An 18,324-nucleotide genomic window follows, 5' to 3' on the forward strand; every position below is an offset into this window, starting at 1 on the left:
GCCCAGAGGCTAGGGATGGATTAAGTAGAGAATATGTGGCCAACTGAAGCCACTTGGAAGGTTAGGTGGGAAAAGATCAGAAAGCTGGACTTGGCGGATTCATTCTGAGTGTGTCTGGAGTCAAAATCAGAGATAGCAATGATCAATAGTTTTTGTATAACTGCTGTGTTCTGTGTATATTTTCAAAGCATGGGATTCATCTCATTATCAATGTCCATCTAGTAGATATACCTGTTTTTTTCTGCCTGATTAGATCTTGGACATGAAACTTCTAATGCTAATGTATCAGTACTTCAATCTAAGATTTTACCCTGATTAAGCTAGAGTGGGGATCATGAAGTGATTTCAGAGAGGTTTGAGAAAACTCAAGTTGTATGACCAAATTATTTGTGTATGCCTGTTTCTACTTGTGACTGGTCCGTAGCTTTCATTAGATTCCCAAAGGGATCTACTACCCTTCTCAAGATGAGAGAGGACCACAATAGAATCTAATGGCCCTATTTTTCCAAAATCACCCGGTGATTCTTCTTTACCAAATTCAATTCAAACTTCTCCCCCTCCCCTGCCCCCTTCAGCTCCACCACCTCCTCCTCTCCCCCCACCTCTCTCTCCCTCTTTTGATCCGTATATACTAAATTGCTATAATTGATCCCCCCTTTCTAGAAATTGTTCTGATTTTCATGATTATCATTCTCTCCTTGTCTCCTTCCTACCCTCTAGTAAGCTGCTGCTCAGTGCCTTTCACTGACTGTTTTTCCTTCACCTTCCAGTAAATGAAAATATTCCCCAACATTCTGTTCTCTCCCACCTCTGTTCTCATCTGGATAACTCCCTTGTTTCAACTTGTATTGGCTCCAATTGGACACTATTGGCCATGCCCACTCTTCCATATGGTAGGCATTTCTATTAGCTTACAAGTATGTTTTCGTTAGCATACTAAATATACATGTTTAGGAATGCCAGTTTCAATTCTTGTATATTTGTGATGTATCTGTGAAAATATATCACAAATCCATCTTCTTTCATCCATCTCTACTACCATTACCCTCCCACCCAAATAAACACTCTGTCACTTACTTGGACTATTGCAATTGTTTACTAACTGCTTGACTTACAACTTGCATTAAATCCCCCTTTTCTCTCGGCCTCTTTATCCTTGCACCTCATGGAGACAGAATGTCTTCTATTCATTCATAATTCTTCTTTCATAATTAAAAGCTGACCACATTAAAATCCTGCAGTGTTTCCCCACTGCTTTCTGCTCTAGGTCAAAAATCTTCCCATACTTCTACTATATCTCTTGAGTCCCACAGTGTCTCTTGGCTTCAGCAATTTCAGTATCTCTTGACTGGTTTCTCTTCCTCCTTTGCAATATACTTACCACACTTTGAAATCACGATTCTGACTATATCACTCAGATCCCCAGAATAGTCAATGTTTCTTCACTGTCAGTAGGAAAAGTCCAGTAGTTTTACCAACCATTCAAGGTTGCAAACTTTCCTTTCCAATTTATTTACCACTCTTTCACAAAACATATACTACTGGGTTTTTCCTACATGGATATCATATTTTTATGTTTCTGCCTTTGTTCTTCTCCATCTATGAAGAAAGCTCTTCTTCCATTTTTAAGCATCACAGTATTACCTAATCTTTAAAATAAAGGGTTAATAGCAAATAATACTGCCACCACAAAGTCTTTCCCAGAAGCTACAAGTAATCTTTACATGCTCTGAACAAAATCTTTAGTGTATATTCTTTTGAGGTAACGTATTAGTTTTCACTGTGAATTTTAGTTATCTATATACATGCCTAACCTATTCTGGGCAGTAAGCATCTTGAATGTGTTTTCCATTTCTAATTAATCATCCTATTCTTCACATGTATGTTTCCTTCGATAAATAAATTTCTCTACCCTGGGGAAAACAACAACATATGAATGGTGCACATGCTTATATAGTAAAATCCAAATTCCACTGCATGGATTCAAAGTCTTTTCGATTTCCCCTTTCATTGAGATCACTACTGCCATGGACCATTTCTCTTGCAAAAGCAGAACACCAATATTTCTCCCAACACATCACACACTCGTATCTTCCACCTCTTACGCTTTACTCTTTATTCTTCAATTGTAGCTCCTGCCCTCATACGCTATAGTTCTATGAACCTTAAATCTGGATTAGATGCCTCTCTTTAGTTTTTCTATAGTGTTTTATGCGTTTCAGTTATCACATTGCCTTGAGACTTACTTGTTGGCCTGCCTTTCTATCAACTCTAATGCCTGAATATAAAAGTACCTGGCACATAGTAGGCGCTTGCTAAAGCTGTGTTGAAAGAGTAAAAAACTACATACTTATCATTTGGAATTCTATTCATTATTCAAGCTCCATCATGAAATTGTTTTTTAACCCTGCTCAAGATGTACAAATGGAAAGTGTCATTGTAAATATGCAAATATTATGGAAATGCTCTTACTGATTAGGATAATTCTAAGAAATCTAATTATATTTCTGGCCTACCCATCTGTGAGAGCAATCAGTGAACTGGTTATCATATTTAGATTAAAAGCTATTAGAAAGGAATAATATCTGTAAAGAACCAAGAAGCTTAATAAATGCTAAATGCTAATGTCAAGTGACCTAATGAACTATAACACATTTTGTCTGTTGTTATAAATTACAACAATTGCAAGCAGATAATAAATAAATAACAAATCAACCAACCAACCACAGTTTTATTTGAGTCCCAGGCCTGTATTTTCAGATGCACCTCATCAAAATGAATTGGAATTAAAATATTTAAAGTCTTATTGGAAACTTAGGGGTACCATCTTGGATTTAGTCTATACTTGAAATTATAAGGTTTGCTAAAATCCATCTTTATCATTGTAATACCAAAAACAAGAATGAAACTCAGTATTTGTGGTTTATCCTAAGAGCTCATATCCAGAATTCTTTTTTTTTTTTTCACTTTTCTTCCAGGGAGAAAACAACTGAGGAGTGTGTCCTTGTGTTTACAGCTTTATATTTACTTCAGGTGTCCTGTACTGGCTTTTCTCTTTCCTTTAAAAGTGTATCCTCTCAACATTGGATGTTTTTTTGCTTTGTAGAGTAAGGTTTTATATCAATGGAATGATCTGTGAGTTTTAATCAAAGAACCTGGATGGACGACAAAATGTATCATTCCTAAACTATGAATTGCTTTCCATTGGTATAAATTTCTCATTAACATATTTGTTTTCTTTTTTTTTTAAAGGAATTGCAACAATATCTAGCTAACCTGGCTGAACAGTGCAGTGCAGATAATAACGGTGTAGAGCTTCCAGTTGTAATAATTCTTGATAATCTTCATCATGTGGGCTCTTTGAGTGATATCTTCAATGGTTTTCTCAACTGTAAATACAATAAATGGTATGCTTGTGAAATATTTCGAGTGATAAGATATGAAAATATGGTGATCAAATATGCATTCTTGTGCCTTTATACCTTTTAAGACGTATAGTGGATGCTATTAATTTGAGAAGCCTTCATTACTATTATACCATATTTCCAAAGAACCTCTATGTGTTCATTAGAACATCTATTTATTCATTCAACAATTGCGTCCCAGGCACTTTTATGGCAACATTACTTACTTGATGATGTTAACTTCTACAGGTATGCTGGAAGTCTGGGAGACCATTATCAATGATGGAATGTTTGAATCAGGGAAATTAAGAACTAGAACGAAGCTATAGAGCTCTTGTTTCACTCTTAGTCCATTTAAAGTTTAAATTCAGCCTTCCTGTAGAAATAATTTTAATACATTCAGATATACCTCTCTCCACTAGTGATTCTAATTTTTAACTATTTACATGAAAGAAAAGGTTAAAGTAGGGTATAAAAAAAATCTGAAAACCCACTTAAGATTCACTATAGTATGGCCTCTAAAAAAGGACGTATAAGAACAACAACATAAATGTTAGTTTTAATGGTGCAAGTAACCCAGTTATCTCTGCTAGAGATTTTTTAAATGTTAAAAATTAATCAGCATAAAATAAATATTGAAACAAGAATACAAATTCTTTCATGTTATTAAGAACCTTTGAAATAATTATGAAGCAAAGGAAAAAAATTAATGAATTAGATTATAAGCACAAGAACCATAAGATGTTGGAGTAGAGTGAGATCACTGCGATTATTCTGTCTAATCTTTTCATTTCATAGATGAGAAAACATGGGATTAGAGAGGGAAAATGATTTGCTTAGGATGCCAGATCTGAAATTAGAACCCCAAATCTTAATTTCCAGTTCAGTGATCTTTGTCATTTTCCAACCAAACACTACAAAATTACCCTTTTATAGCCTAATGTTAAAATGGAAAAATCCATATTTATCTAAATTGTTTTTGCAGACAATTTTAATGTATTAATCTCTTTTACCTTTAGTACATATAAATTTTCTTTTTTTTCCCCAGTCCATATATTATTGGAACAATGAATCAGGGAGTTTCTTCATCACCAAATCTAGAGCTGCATCACAATTTCAGGTGAAGATAAATTGAATTTTTTTTAATATTGTCTCTTTTCTGTTTGCTTTTGGTTATTGTTTTTTCCATTTGTACGTTGAGAAATCCTGCCAGTGGTGACCTGGGGTGTGAAAATAATTCTCACTTCTTCTGACACTCTTTCTCAAGCAGACATTTTGTGATCCTCAACCTGTAATCAGAGTGTTTCTTTCAAAAAGAATAAAAAAGAAATGTTTTTTCTGCTCACTATGTCCTGGCTAAAGTAGAGCACTTTTTTTCTAAGTGTGAGAAATGTGAAGACAGTTCCTATTTCAGGATTTGTGATTCTCCTACAGAAGAGTGCTCAGCCTGTACATGCCCACTCACTGCTGTGACGCACATAAGCTTCTCTTTAGCTCAAGATGGAAAGTTAGTTACAGTATAGCTCTAATGCTAATAGACCTTCTCATCCCTTTGATCATTAACATATGGCCACCAATTAAATTAGGAACATTATTACTTTATATTGGAAAGAGAATCACTGTAGACTTAAAGTTTAATTTATATAAAAGTTTAATTTATATAAAGATTTCTGAGTTTTTGGGTTTTTTCTCTCTTTTTGTAGGTGGATACTATGTGCAAACCACACAGAACCAGTAAAAGGCTTTTTAGGCAGATATCTTCGAAGGAAACTGATAGAGATGGAAATTGAAAGGAACATACGCAATAATGACCTAGTCAAAATTATAGATTGGATTCCTAAGACATGGCATCATCTCAACAGTTTTTTGGAAACACACAGTTCTTCTGATGTTACCATTGGTGAGTTCCAAAATTGCAATATGCCATTTCCAGGAACTACGAGTACGTGGTAAAGATGGCCAGATTGGAGGACAGAAAATAACAAGTGAAGCTAATGTTTTTCAAGCTTCCAGAGATTTAAGTTTTCATTTTTTTTTCCTTCTGAAAGTTTGCCTTCTTCCAAGCTTTGCATAAATATTTCTAATTAGATTCATTTTGTCTGACTATTATGGTTTACTAAGATTTTACTGACATCAAATAAGTTTAATATAGACAAATATCTAAAAATCAGATAACCATTTGAAATAAATTGTGTCTGTTTAGAGTACCTTTCTTTATGCTAAAAACAAATATTAGCTTATGGCTCATATCAAATATAGTTGTGAGAGAAGATTTTAGTTAGAGATAATTTAAGTGTTTTACATTTTTCATGAAGACAAAATTGTTTGAATTATTTTCTTGAGTTGGCATAAAGATGTTTGTTTTTGTATTCCTTCTTAAATTGCATGAAAAAAATGTCCCTTTCCCATTGCGGTGGATCATAAAGACATACTCACTAAAGACACAGGGTAAATTAGAAAGAACAATTCTATATTTGTGATCAGAAGACCAAGGCAGAGACCCACTTCTGCAAATAATGACATATTTTATATTTGACAGTTCATTCCAGCATAGTTTTGTCATTTGTAAAATGGGGCAGATTGACTGGATTATGACCTTTAAGGTTTCTCCTAATGCTAAAATGTTACATTTTAGATGAAGGTTTTAGTGTAAAGAGAAAGGAGGGTCCTGGAGATTGGGTCTTCAGTGAAACACACTTTAATATAATCAAACTGGCCGAGATTATAATTTTCTAAGAATCCTATAAGAAACATTCCCCCCAAATGGTGTCTAAATATGGGTTTAGATTGCTACATATAATGGTTCTTAAAAATGTTTTGTTATTTGTTTCTTCTCAGGTCCTCGACTTTTCCTTCCTTGCCCCATGGATGTAGAAGGTTCTAGAGTATGGTTCATGGATCTCTGGAACTATTCTTTGGTACCTTATATTCTGGAGGCAGTGAGAGAAGGTCTGCAGGTATAGTACTCAATTTTCTTTACTGTTTTAAAAAACTAAGTGAAAAAAATCATCCTTTAAAAGCAAAAATAATTCATTTCTCTGAGTATTTGTGCAGAAAAATAAGGCATGAACTATATAAATATAGTGGTGAAGTTTGAAAGAACAAATAGTATACACTACTTTTTTTCTGTTCTGAGAATAAATATGTAGGAGAAAGAGAAAGCACAGTTATTCTAACAAGTACACATTGAAGGCCAAATTTATTGCCATAGGTGTTTACAGACCTGTTTTTTTTTAAATATTTATTTATTTATTTATTGGCTGCACTGGGTCTTAGTTGCAGCACCCGGGATTTTCGTTGCGGCACGTGGACTCTTTGTTGCAGTGCGCAGGCTTCTCTCTAGTTGTGGCATGCAGGGTCATTAGTTTCGACGCGAGGACTCTCTAGTTGTGGCACATGGGCTTAGTTGCCCTGCAGCATGGGGGATCTTAGTTCCCTGACCAGGGATCGAACCAGCGTCCCCTGCATTGTAAGATGGATTCTCAACCACTGGACCACCAGGGAAGTCCCCAGACCTGTGCTTATTAGATAGCTAGTTAATTGCACAGTTCTGCATCTTATAAGAAAGGCATGTTTATATGGACCTTGATCATTTATTCTCTTCTTATCTAATCTGCAACAAGTAGTTTTTGCTTATAGTTTCCTTGCTTTAGGATATTTCTTTGTTTGAAGCCCTTTAACGTCACTTGTAAGATCCTTTACTATTTATGAGAGTGCTCTAAATCTAAGGCATTTGACTTTTTAAAATCTATGGCAGGCGGGTTTAGGAGCGCCCCTGCTGTCCCTGTCATCCACCTTTCATCCACCCCTTCTATTTACTCTTCACTAAGAAGTCAAAATATATCACTAATAAGAAAACCCTTTTTCTTCAATAAAACGTATCATCCCTTTTCCATCACTCTTGATTTTTTCCTTATGTTGAAGTTGAAATTTCACGAAATTGTAGAATTATAAAACTTACGTGTGAATATTTTAAGATTGATATTGTATAATTACCACACTTGTGGCAGAAAAATCCAGTCATCTTTACAATAACTTAGCTAAGGTTTAGGTAGTATTTTGCTTAGGCATCTCTATTTCTGGTTATCACAGCTGCTGCTAGAATTAAGATATACTTCATGCTTTTCACATTTTGTCATCTGCAATACTGTGTTAACTCTTTATTTTACTGTCTAAAAAAACTGGTTTTCTGTTTTACTTCATTTTGCTTCCTTTTACCATCATGCTTTCCTCACCTAGTAGAAGGGCATGGCAGTGATTTAGAACTATCATATTATGAGGGTGTTCTGAAAATTCAGAGGTAATGATCCTAGAGAATGCTATCAATTGGTTCTAATCCATATTTAAGTAACTCAATTTCATATTTTTAAGGGTATAAGCCAAACTAGCCCCAGAAAGTGTCTCCAACAAAATTAAAGACTGTACCAAAGGTTTTTATTTTTCAAGTATAACATAGCACATGTGAGGATTCCTCTAAAACTATTATGCTATCTCAGATGTGAGTTGGGTCTCTTGATTTCAACCATTTTTACCAAAAAAAATATATATATATATATATTTTTTTATGAAAATGTATTTAAAATATTCAGAGTCATAATTTTAGAATAAATATTTAAATGAATTATTTGTTCTCTAGATACTATTTCAGTATTAATAAACTATGATCCAAATCTTTATATGTGAAATTCTCCTTATTTCGTATTCATTTGCTAATATCTAGAAAGAATTAGAAGCGTTTTAAAAACTCAAAAACCATAATACCTAAAAATCCTTAGATCTCATTTTTTTAACTACATAGTGTTTTTAATATTTAAGTCAATATTATTTATAAAACACTGTCCTGAGAATTACCATACTATAAAGCTTCCATTTAAACAAAGGCATAATCACTAAGGTAATACCAGTTTCCCAAACTGAGAGATACTTCAAAAAAATTTTTTGAGGCGGGATTAAAAGATCTCAAGTTTTTTGCTGTGGTACTAGATGTTTAGTAGTAGGTGAGTGTGAAAGCTGGTTCAACCATGATATAGGGAGTAGCTGGATGTTGGTGGGGGTTGGTGGCAGGAGGCAGGAGGAATTCAGCACTTGGAGAGAAAAAGGAAAACCCTTTGGTGAGTAGAGAGTTCTCATTGCTACTGAAGGATATGCTGGACCAGAAGTCTGTTGGCAGATGATGTTCTTGGGATGGTCCATATGTGACTTCTGGAGGAACAGGAAAAAAAGGAATCACACATGTCATGAACCATTACCTTGGATATCCTGGCAACAAAGAACCATGAATTGGAACAAGAGGTGGAAAAACAAAGCATGTTCACAAAGATGAAAATCTGAGTTGAGAGGAACAGAAAAAGCTCTCTTCAAATGAAGGCTGATACTTTGATGGAGAACCGTATGGGGAATACACTTTACCAGATGTTCTAGTTGAAAAAAACACTGGTGATGCACTGGATTTCAATTTTTATTCTGATGATTCTATCTTTCTTGAAACATCAACAATCAGGTTATCTCCTTCTGAATGTTTAAATTTCATTTCTTTCAATTCTTCTTCTATAGCATCTATTTTACTCTGAAATATAGAATTGAGCCTGTTTAGCTTTCTATTGGCCACCCCCAATTTTGCTGTCCTTGATGATTCTTTAAAAGGCTGGCGTCATTTCCTTTCCAAGAATTATATGCTTTGCTTCAATTAGTTTAAGTTGTATAGCAAGCTATGTTTTACATCCTCTATAAAGTAGATTTTTAACTGAGAGAAATTTTCTGCTCTACAAGAAGAGAACTATTAAAAAAAAAGAAAACTAACCATTGCCACCCCTACCATCATCCCCTAAAGAAATGCACAGCTATCAAGACCTGAACTTTTTTTTTTCTTAAGACAAGCTGCCACAATGTCATACAACTTCTCCGGGAAAAACTCAAAAGACAGTTCCAAGGCAGCCATGGGCTTTCATGGCCTCAGTGTCCGCCATTTTGCTTTTGTCTCACTGAACCACAAGAAGCCACATAGAACACTTAACACGGTGTTCTGTGCCATCCACGACCAAGATGTGTATACACCTAGTGACCAGGATTGCCCTCAGTGGAGTAGGAGAGTCCATTAAAGAACTAGCGTACCCATGTTACTGTCCTCTTCTCTTAATTTTAACTTTTCTTTCTGTGCCCCTGTGGCTTATACTTTTTTTTTTTTTTTTACCGAGTCCCATCAACCTCTTTCTCCTCAGTGTGCCCTTCCCAGTTTGGTTTTGGCTTTGCCTTCAGCTTAAAAATTCTTTAATATCGCTTGGATTCATCTGCCCTCTACTCCACTGCCAGTACTTTAACCAGACTTTATAATCTCTTTCTATTAATTTTCTCCCTCCATATGAGTTTTGACAAATCTTTCATTTCCCATGATTCTCCTCTTTTACTAGTGGCCTTATAAAAAAATATCTAAAAAGAGTTTTAATGGGAAGCAGTGAGATTATAGAGGAAGTTAATCTGAGGGAAATGGTTGTCGGAGAAAGGATTCTTATTTTCAAGGAAAAATTTGAGTAGAATGAAGTGGACAGAGAAAGAAGTCTCTTTTATTCACCATCTTTCCAAAGTGCACTTTAGTAAAGAAAGCTATTTAGTGTCTAGCTTTTCAATTTCTCCATTACTGGAACTTTCCTTTCTCAATGATGAGGTTTCTTTTAGTTTGTAAAATTACTAACAAAGACAAATGGGGCAGCCATTTCTTCATGTATTTAAAATAAAGCTCCCTCATGCTCTCCTCCAGATGTTGATAATCTATCCCAAGTGTTCAGCTTTATTTTGTCTCAAGCTTTATTTTGTCTAGCCTTCAAGTTTTAAGTGAACTATATAGAGAGAGATATGTTTAAAATCTGGAAAATTGTGTATGGACACTTCACTCCCCTGAGTCCCATAGGAACTCAGTGTGCAAAGGAATCAGTTAGTAGTCACCTTTTGTACTGAATAGAAATGCATTTTATGTGTGCTAAATTTGTGATCACTTTTTAGATGTATGGGAAACGAGCACCCTGGGAAGATCCCTCAAAGTGGGTGCTTGATACATACCCATGGAGCTCAGCATCTTTGCCTCAGGAGGGCCCAGCATTACTTCAGCTGAGACCAGAAGATGTTGGGTATGAGGGCTGCATATCCACAAAGGAAGCTACAACCTCAAAGCACATTCCACAAACTGACACAGAGGGGGATCCCCTGGTAAGAAGCTGATGTTTGGTTCTTCCTATATAATCTTGACTATAGTGTGCGGTCATTAGTATTTATGCATCAGAGACATTAGTTATCCTAGGTAATATTTGAAACTGTCCTGATATTGGTACTCAGTTTTAAAATTTTTACCTTTGGCCTAGTTTCATTGGGTGAAACTCTTAAAATGAAAGACCAAACTCATATGCTTAAAAATAATCAAAAAACACTGAAACCAGGCTGAACTCTGCGGCCATAATTTTTCTTTTATTATGCAGAAAATTGTGTAAATAAATCAATAAATTTTAAACATTCAGTACTCAATTCATTAGGTATGTAAGAGAAAACTGAATTTTGTTCTAAAATGAAAGAAACCAAAAGAATATAATCTAATGTATGCTTGAAGAACTAAAGAATGTTTTACACGTATCTGACTAAATTTAGAATTAGTCCTCTGTTGGCAACAGTAGGGAAGAATAAACTGACTTGAAATCAAAGGGACGTTATTCTCTGCCTTGCTCAGTTTGCAATCATGAAAGGCTTAATATAAGTCAGTAAAACTCTAAAGTATGAATACTCTGAAAATATTAAGTACATGATAGGAAAATGACTTTATTTTTGTATGTATATTTTATTTTTAGAGATGACTTTCCATAGATTGGTATCAAACGTAATGTGTTTGTTAGCTTACTATTCTCTGACTAAAGGGATCACTGGGAAACCAATACAGAAAGAAGACATGCTGAGATAAAGGTCATTATGTTACTTAAAACAAACAAAAAAGGAAATGATTAAAATCATAATCTATAACTATACCTAAAGACAGAAAATGACTTGCTATCTTGTGGAATACCCTTATACCAACAACCCCGACATGTATATGTCATCATCATTTCAGCTGATCATTCTGAATATTTGGGGGTTTATATGTGAACCATCTGATAAAGTTTCATGATTTTTTTTCCCAACAAAATGGACACACACAGAAGATTTTGCATACTATTTCAAGAAGTTCCATAAAGTCACAGAGATATAAACATTGACCTACTTAGAGCCCAGGGATCTCTTATTTTGGACTTTTGATCTAGGCTATAAACTTCTTAAGGGCCTGGAGTTGTATTTTTATAACAAGTATCTGGCCCTTTAGCTCATACGTAGCTAGAAATCAACAGTGGTGGTGGAATTGATTTGAATTCTGCATAATTGTGAGCAGACACTAAGTAATTCCTGATAGGATGATTAAAATGTAATAGAGTAAAATTAAGCCTTAGAGGACAAATATGGGTTATTTCCTCTGAATTTTTTATAAATTCCAGTTCTCCTTTTTCAGATTTTAATACAGTTCCTGATAAAGGTGAGGTGTTTATAAGGTTTGTTTTCAGGGTTACTCTACAGAGTATGGGACATTTAAGGGATGTCTTAAATTTTCCCAATTCCCATAGTCCTGGTCAGCTAAACCCATTAATCACTCCTTTCCCTGGCTCAGAATGCTCTTGTCTTCTAGTATGGAAAAGAGATCAGGATCTCCACATTTTGAATGAGAATTTGGGTAAAAAATATCTCTGATTCCTAACCTGCTGCTCACCTAAACATCTTAAGGAACAAGGGGTTATGATATCTGACATGTTAAATGACAAAAACCTTATCATCTAAAAATCTTTGAATTAGGCACATTCTGATAGAGAAGTAAGTACCTCTCCGCATTTATTGCTCTATATTTTTATAATTATTGACATAGGTGAAAACATATTTGCAGTCCAATCTAAATCAGAAAAAAATCTACTATTTAATGTCAGTAATATATTTTTGAATCTGAACACGGATGCAAGTGTTTGGCACATCTCACAGTGTTTAAAAATATAATGTGTATTCATCATCAACAAACTCATTAATTTCATTCATTCAGTAAATATTAGTAAATAATAAGTATGTACTCAAGGCTAAGACCTGGTGATCAGAAAATAAATTAGATCTCATTTCTGATCTTAAGAAGCTCACAGTCCAGCCGTGGAGAGAGACATGTATATATATAAATTATAGTAAAATAATGATAGAAGTATATCCTAGATAGATATATCCTAGATAGAGTTGTGAGTCTGTTGAGGAAGTGATTAGGAGAAAGCTCCAGAGGAGGAAAGGCTTGAGCTAGGTCTGGAAGGATGAATAGAAACTCATCATGGGGTTGGGTGGGGAAGATCCAAAATTAAGAAAATAGCACGTGAAACGTGATGGAACAGTACAGTAAAAATAATGAGTTTAGGGAGCTGTATACAGATTGTTGGGATTAGAACAAAAGGGACGGGAGGAATTACAGCTACAGAAGTCTGCAATTGTAAAATCATGTGAAGCCTTGTTTATCTTGTAGGAAGTTAAAATTTTATCACGCAGACGATGGGGAGCCACCAAAGGTTTTTGAGCAAGGGACTACCTCATTAGATTTGCAGTTTATAAAGATCACCTTGATAATAGAATAGAGGGCAGATTAAAGGAGAGAGGATGGAGGCTGGGAGACTAGCAGATGTGTAAATACCAGGGATGATAAGGACCTGACGGAGGTGTTACAACTGTAAGACGTTATATTTCTGACCCTGGGTATGGGCAAGAAGGAGTGGGGAAGAGAGGAAGGAAATACCTTTGTAGAGAATAATGATCTATCCGAGTGACTGCTGAATGGTATAGAACCTTACCTCCCTCTTGTGATCTCCTTTGACTTGAATGTACAAAGCAACCCTATGAGAAGGCAGAGTAAAGCCTTCATATGTATTTATTATGAATCTGAGATTCTGAACTTATTCTAATAGAACATATTTACATATATATGGTGCATATATGGCACCATTTTCAAAAATTAAGACCTTAATAATACTGTTATTACACGGTAAAACTTTTACAACAGTCAGCATTCAAGTGATTTCAAGCATTTGTGACTGAGATAGAAGCACAACCCTTGAAACCATTTCTGCTCTTGGAAGGTGCTCAAAACACAATTCTCTTTTACAAATCATCTTCACCCAGATGCTTGAATATACAGCCGGCTACTAATAAGGGAGGGATTGACAAAAGAAAGGAAAAAGAGAATATGAATGTGCATGAAGGTAGGTGTGTGTGTGTGTGTGTGTGTGTGTGTGTGTGTGTGTGTGTGTATGCACTCACACGCACGAGAGAGACAGAGAAACAAAGAAGAGAGGAGAGAGAGGGCAAGAGAGAAACAGTATATTAATGGAGACATTTAGCTTTTTGACTCACTGGGTTTAAGAGGTTATCACCAACTACTTTAATTTCATATCTTTATGTAGCTAGTTTAATAAATTCAGGGAATTAGACAAAAAATTATATTGAAAAATATTGTCCTGAAGAATATTAAAATGACTTTAAAATATGCTGTAACTGTAGCTTCTTCGTCAGAAAGGCATCCTTGCTGGAATTGGTAATTACCAGTTTGTCATTTTATTTCACAGGTCTTTTTTGAACACACATTTTACGCTGAGCATACAAGCATGCAGAGCCTAACATATGACTAAGGAATCCTTTTTAGATTTCTCCTTTCTTTGGGATCAGATTCCCTGTATTTCTAAGTTGGAAACAAAACCCAAAAAACTTTGATTACATTATGAAATAGCAAAGTTAGCATGCATTAAACAATACAAACATTATTACAATTTACAGAAACCCTTGATAAGAAAACAACCCTCCCGAAGGCATGTGCCATTTTTTCTGTGCTTTCTAAAACTGTTGAACCATTTATTCATGATTCACTTTTAAACAGTCTTTCTTTTTCCATCCCTACCGGTGGATCTGCATATCTATCAAAATCCAAGCAAGGTGGCTGCCTTTTATTTTCTAATACATGGAAATGCTAGCTGTCTTTCTCCCCAGCTGCTTTCACGCCTACGTCCCTTTTATGAGAACAAACTTTGCCATTGGCCTATAAGGCTGGGAAACTTGAGACAGCCGCTCTTGTTCCAGAAGGTGGTTGTAGTTTTCAGTGAGTTATCCATCATATTTTAGCCAGACATTCAACAACCACAGAAACTTGACAGTGATTCTTCCCTTCTCCCTCTTCCAACGTTCATGGTCGGCTTCATTTGGTCACCTCTCAAGGTCAGCTCCTAAGCAGCAGATGGGGGCCTCCATTCCACTCCATCCCCACCTCCTCTCCAGGGACCGTGTCCAGGAGCCCGTGTGTGCATCTGCCTGTAGGAACATTCAGGACTTTCAGTTGTCATTCAGTGCTTTCTGCTTCTCGCAGCCAAAGAGCTGGGCGGCTTGGTGTACTCTCCAGCCACGAGCCCAGATGTCCAGCTGTGATACAGTTTCCTTTCCCCTCTCCCTGCTGGAGCTGTATTCATTTACAACTGCAAATAAAAGACTTATGCGGAGGCCCTATTTTGTCCTTATGGTTTGCTATTGTAGTCGTGTTTGGGAGAAACCGTGTAGGAGCCAGGGGCAACTAGTAAAAATCTACAATTTGTTTCCGTTTCCCTTGGAGGGGATGAGATGGGTCGTCCGTGTGGCTCGGGGCCGTGTGTTTTCTGGGACTGGCTCCCTCGATGCATCTTTGCCTCCATCGATGTCTCCTTTTCTCTCTTCAGATGAACATGCTAATGAAACTCCAAGAAGCAGCCAATTACTCGGGCACACAAAGCTGCGACAGTGATAGCACCAGCCACCATGAAGACGTTTTGGATTCGTCTCTTGAATCTACCCTCTAGAGGGTGAAAAAAGTTAGTGGAAAAGACTATGCTTTAGAAAAAAAAAGGTTAAAAAGTAAGGTATTTTCACTAAACCACTGACAATATGAAAGCACCCTGTCCAGGGCCCTGATCCAGGGCCGTGGTCTCCAAGGAGGCAGTAGAACTAAGTTTGAATCGCCAAGATGCTAAATTGACACAGAAGTGTAACTTGCTTTCCTTTCTAGGCATTTTTATATCCGTGGAGTGATGTAAGGCTCCATTACTCAACTGGAAAGGACCCTAATGACAGGGCAACTGAATAGATTGCACATGGGATAGCCAAACTGGACTTTCTGTTTTTCCTCTTTAAAAGTTTACAATGCAGACCTTTTTTTGTTGTTGTTCCTTCCTTTGGTTTCCTCTGAGGGGCTGTTCTCCCCAAGCAGGGTCCATTCTTCTGATCCGTCCAAGCTCCTTTGTGCCACATGGTGCTGGTCACGGAGCCCCAGTAGTGTTTGTGTTGTGCGCTCACCCCATTCCTAAATGAAGAGGCCAGGCCTCCGCAAGCACAAATGGAATTGTGCAACCGCCAGGGGAAACACTGCTGTGACAAGCTGGAGAAGTGCCAGTGTCATTCAACTGCCATGATCACAGGATGTGCTCCACCCACTTTTTAGTGTCTGAGTCACGGGTTTGATAAGGTTGTTTTTACCACCGTGGTCTTTTTAAACCACCTGCCCACTCCCTTAAAAAGAGTTTTATACCAATTATTAGTCAACACTGATAAAAGGCTTTTTTAGGGCTTTATTTGTTTGAGCCTTGTCAGTGAAAAGAAGCAACATTTCCTATGGTGCTGTCTCACTGCCTTAAAACCAATTTCTACAACAGTTTAACAGTTGGTTTAAATCCTAAACCATGGGTGATTTCCACTGTCTTTTCATTTACACCACCGGTTAACGCAGTAGCCTCATCTCTCTCTATTTTTGTGTTTGTTTTTGAAGAAATGGATAGGAGAAAGATCCGTATTTTTACCTTGTGAATAGATTGCTTTGCCTATCCTCCAAAATACTCAAGTAAACCCAGAAACCCTCTTTGACTGTCACTTAAAAGCGAAGCCATGTGGCTAAATTTCATCCAGCTCTAGGGGAAAGAGTTTCAGAAGGCGGGAGATTGTGATTTCTTATCCAGCAGAGCTGGAAGCACTAGATGCAGCATGAGCACAACGATTCCGCTTTTCTCCCCTATTGTTTTTTTTTTTTTTAATTATTATGAGTTTTGAACATGTTGTTTTGATGGATATTGTTGTACATGAGAAATTCAGCATTCGAGAACACTGATGCAGTGAAGTCACTGTGGATGAGGAAGCGTTTATACTGTAAAAGGACGTTAGATTTGCACAGTCTACTGGGTAGGTATTGTAAATAATCATTTTAAAAACTTGCACAAATCGAAATAAACACACACAAAAAATTGTATTTTATCCTGTGGGTGTTAAGAGATGTTTCACTTGCTGAGATTTCCTGTACTTTGCAAATACAGAATGCAAACCCTCAACACTGTTATTATCTGGTGTGTTTGTCCTGTATTTACAGTTGTGATGACCATGCAGGAGCTATCAGTGCTAGAGTGAGCATGCTTCAAAACTGTCCATGAAGCCAATCCATTTTCGGAAAAGTAAAAATGTCTGAAAGTGCATCTGTCGTGACAGGCTTTCAAGAGAGTGCATGAAAACTGATGGGAGTGATTGGAGAAGTTCCCACCACACACAGGGGACAGGTTTGAAATTTATCAACCCAAGGGCTAGGCCATGGTGTAGACTTGTCCCATGCATGTGAAAATGTGCTACTTTCAGGACGTGCAATTGGTGCTACTCTCTGTGACCACCCACGGGTCAGTTGCTATAGAACCATAACAACACGAGACATCTGCGCAGTTGTCAGAATGTCACTCAGTCCATAGGTCCTCCACGGTGCTATTGCCCTAAGGGAAATCGGAACTGAATTTATGCACATAGAATGGTCACCCTGACTTTGAAGCCTCAAACGTGGATCACATCTGTGGTGAAGCATCAATATATGTAGCTGGATGAGTGACTAGTGGCCCTTGTATAATATGTGATCTAAGAAAATTGCTAATCTTTCCCTGCCGTTTTGAGAAACACAGTCCAAACACGGTCATAAACAAATTCCTGCAATACATCCCAGTAGGTCCGCCTAGTTTACAACTTAAACTAGTTTGTGAAACATTTGTCTGTATACATTTTATATTTTGTACATTTTTGATGTAACATATCATGTAAATAGAAACAGTGAAATAAATCATCTGAAAAGTTTTGTAGTCTTTGTAAAGCCCCGACAACAAGTACTTGGTGTCAGTGGACATAACTGGGTGATGTATTTTCTATTGGTTGATTGTTCCTCTAGCTTGTAAACCAGCTTGCATATATTTTTTTGCAAATGTGCACCCTGTATCTGTCTAAATTATTACTTTGCCATTAAAGTGGAATTATTTATTGACAACAAGGTGTGGCGTCTATATATGGAGAAAATTGAATAATTAGGCACTGGAAGTATCAAGCTTTAAAATGTTGCTTGTACTATTCATATGCCATAAGTAGGGATGTATGTGAATTTTTATTTTTCATTCCTTGTAGAAAGGACCTCATAGCTTTTAAGTAAGGAAATAAATTGAAGGCACTAGGTATATCTTTTTAAATGAAAAGTATTTATTCAGTGACTATTTTTAGAAAACTCTGACTAAATGGTTATAAAATAAGCATTAATATAAAATAAAATGTTGATATTCACTTAATTATTTGTTTTTATTCCATTAAGTCTTTTTTTTAAGCTTTTAGCTCTAAAGATGCTTTTAACATAAAATAATTTTTCTGGTGGTGCTTTATTTTTAATAGAGATTATAAAAAGAAACAGAACCCCCTTTAAAATGAGAATTTTTTCAAAGCACCTCAGTCTCCAACCCCAGTAATTGGAATGTTTATTTGGGTACTCTAAGTAGGGTTTTAATTCTAAAAACAGGAAATTTAGAATAGTTATTGAGCA

General features: G+C 36.2%; 1 protein-coding gene across 3 annotated transcripts in view; it reads left to right on the plus strand.

Moving 5' to 3' along the window:
• The window catches only part of NAV3 (neuron navigator 3), a gene marked incomplete at its 3' end in the record, with an annotated part of 362,964 nt that extends 347,660 nt beyond the window's left edge, over positions 1-15,304 (plus strand). For all 3 annotated transcript variants that reach the window (XM_082850415.1, XM_082850416.1, XM_082850417.1), the window contains 6 exons: positions 3,253-3,407; positions 4,453-4,524; positions 5,108-5,304; positions 6,243-6,361; positions 10,401-10,604; positions 15,185-15,304. In XM_082850415.1, coding sequence (XP_082706541.1) covers positions 3,253-3,407; positions 4,453-4,524; positions 5,108-5,304; positions 6,243-6,361; positions 10,401-10,604; positions 15,185-15,304 — 867 coding nt within the window. The remainder of the gene's footprint in view (positions 1-3,252; positions 3,408-4,452; positions 4,525-5,107; positions 5,305-6,242; positions 6,362-10,400; positions 10,605-15,184) is intronic.
• Between the last annotated feature and the right edge of the window lie 3,020 nt (positions 15,305-18,324).

This window comes from Leucopleurus acutus (genome assembly GCF_964270905.1).
Source record: "Leucopleurus acutus genome assembly, chromosome: 11".
NCBI classification, from domain to species: Eukaryota; Metazoa; Chordata; class Mammalia; order Artiodactyla; family Delphinidae; genus Leucopleurus; species Leucopleurus acutus.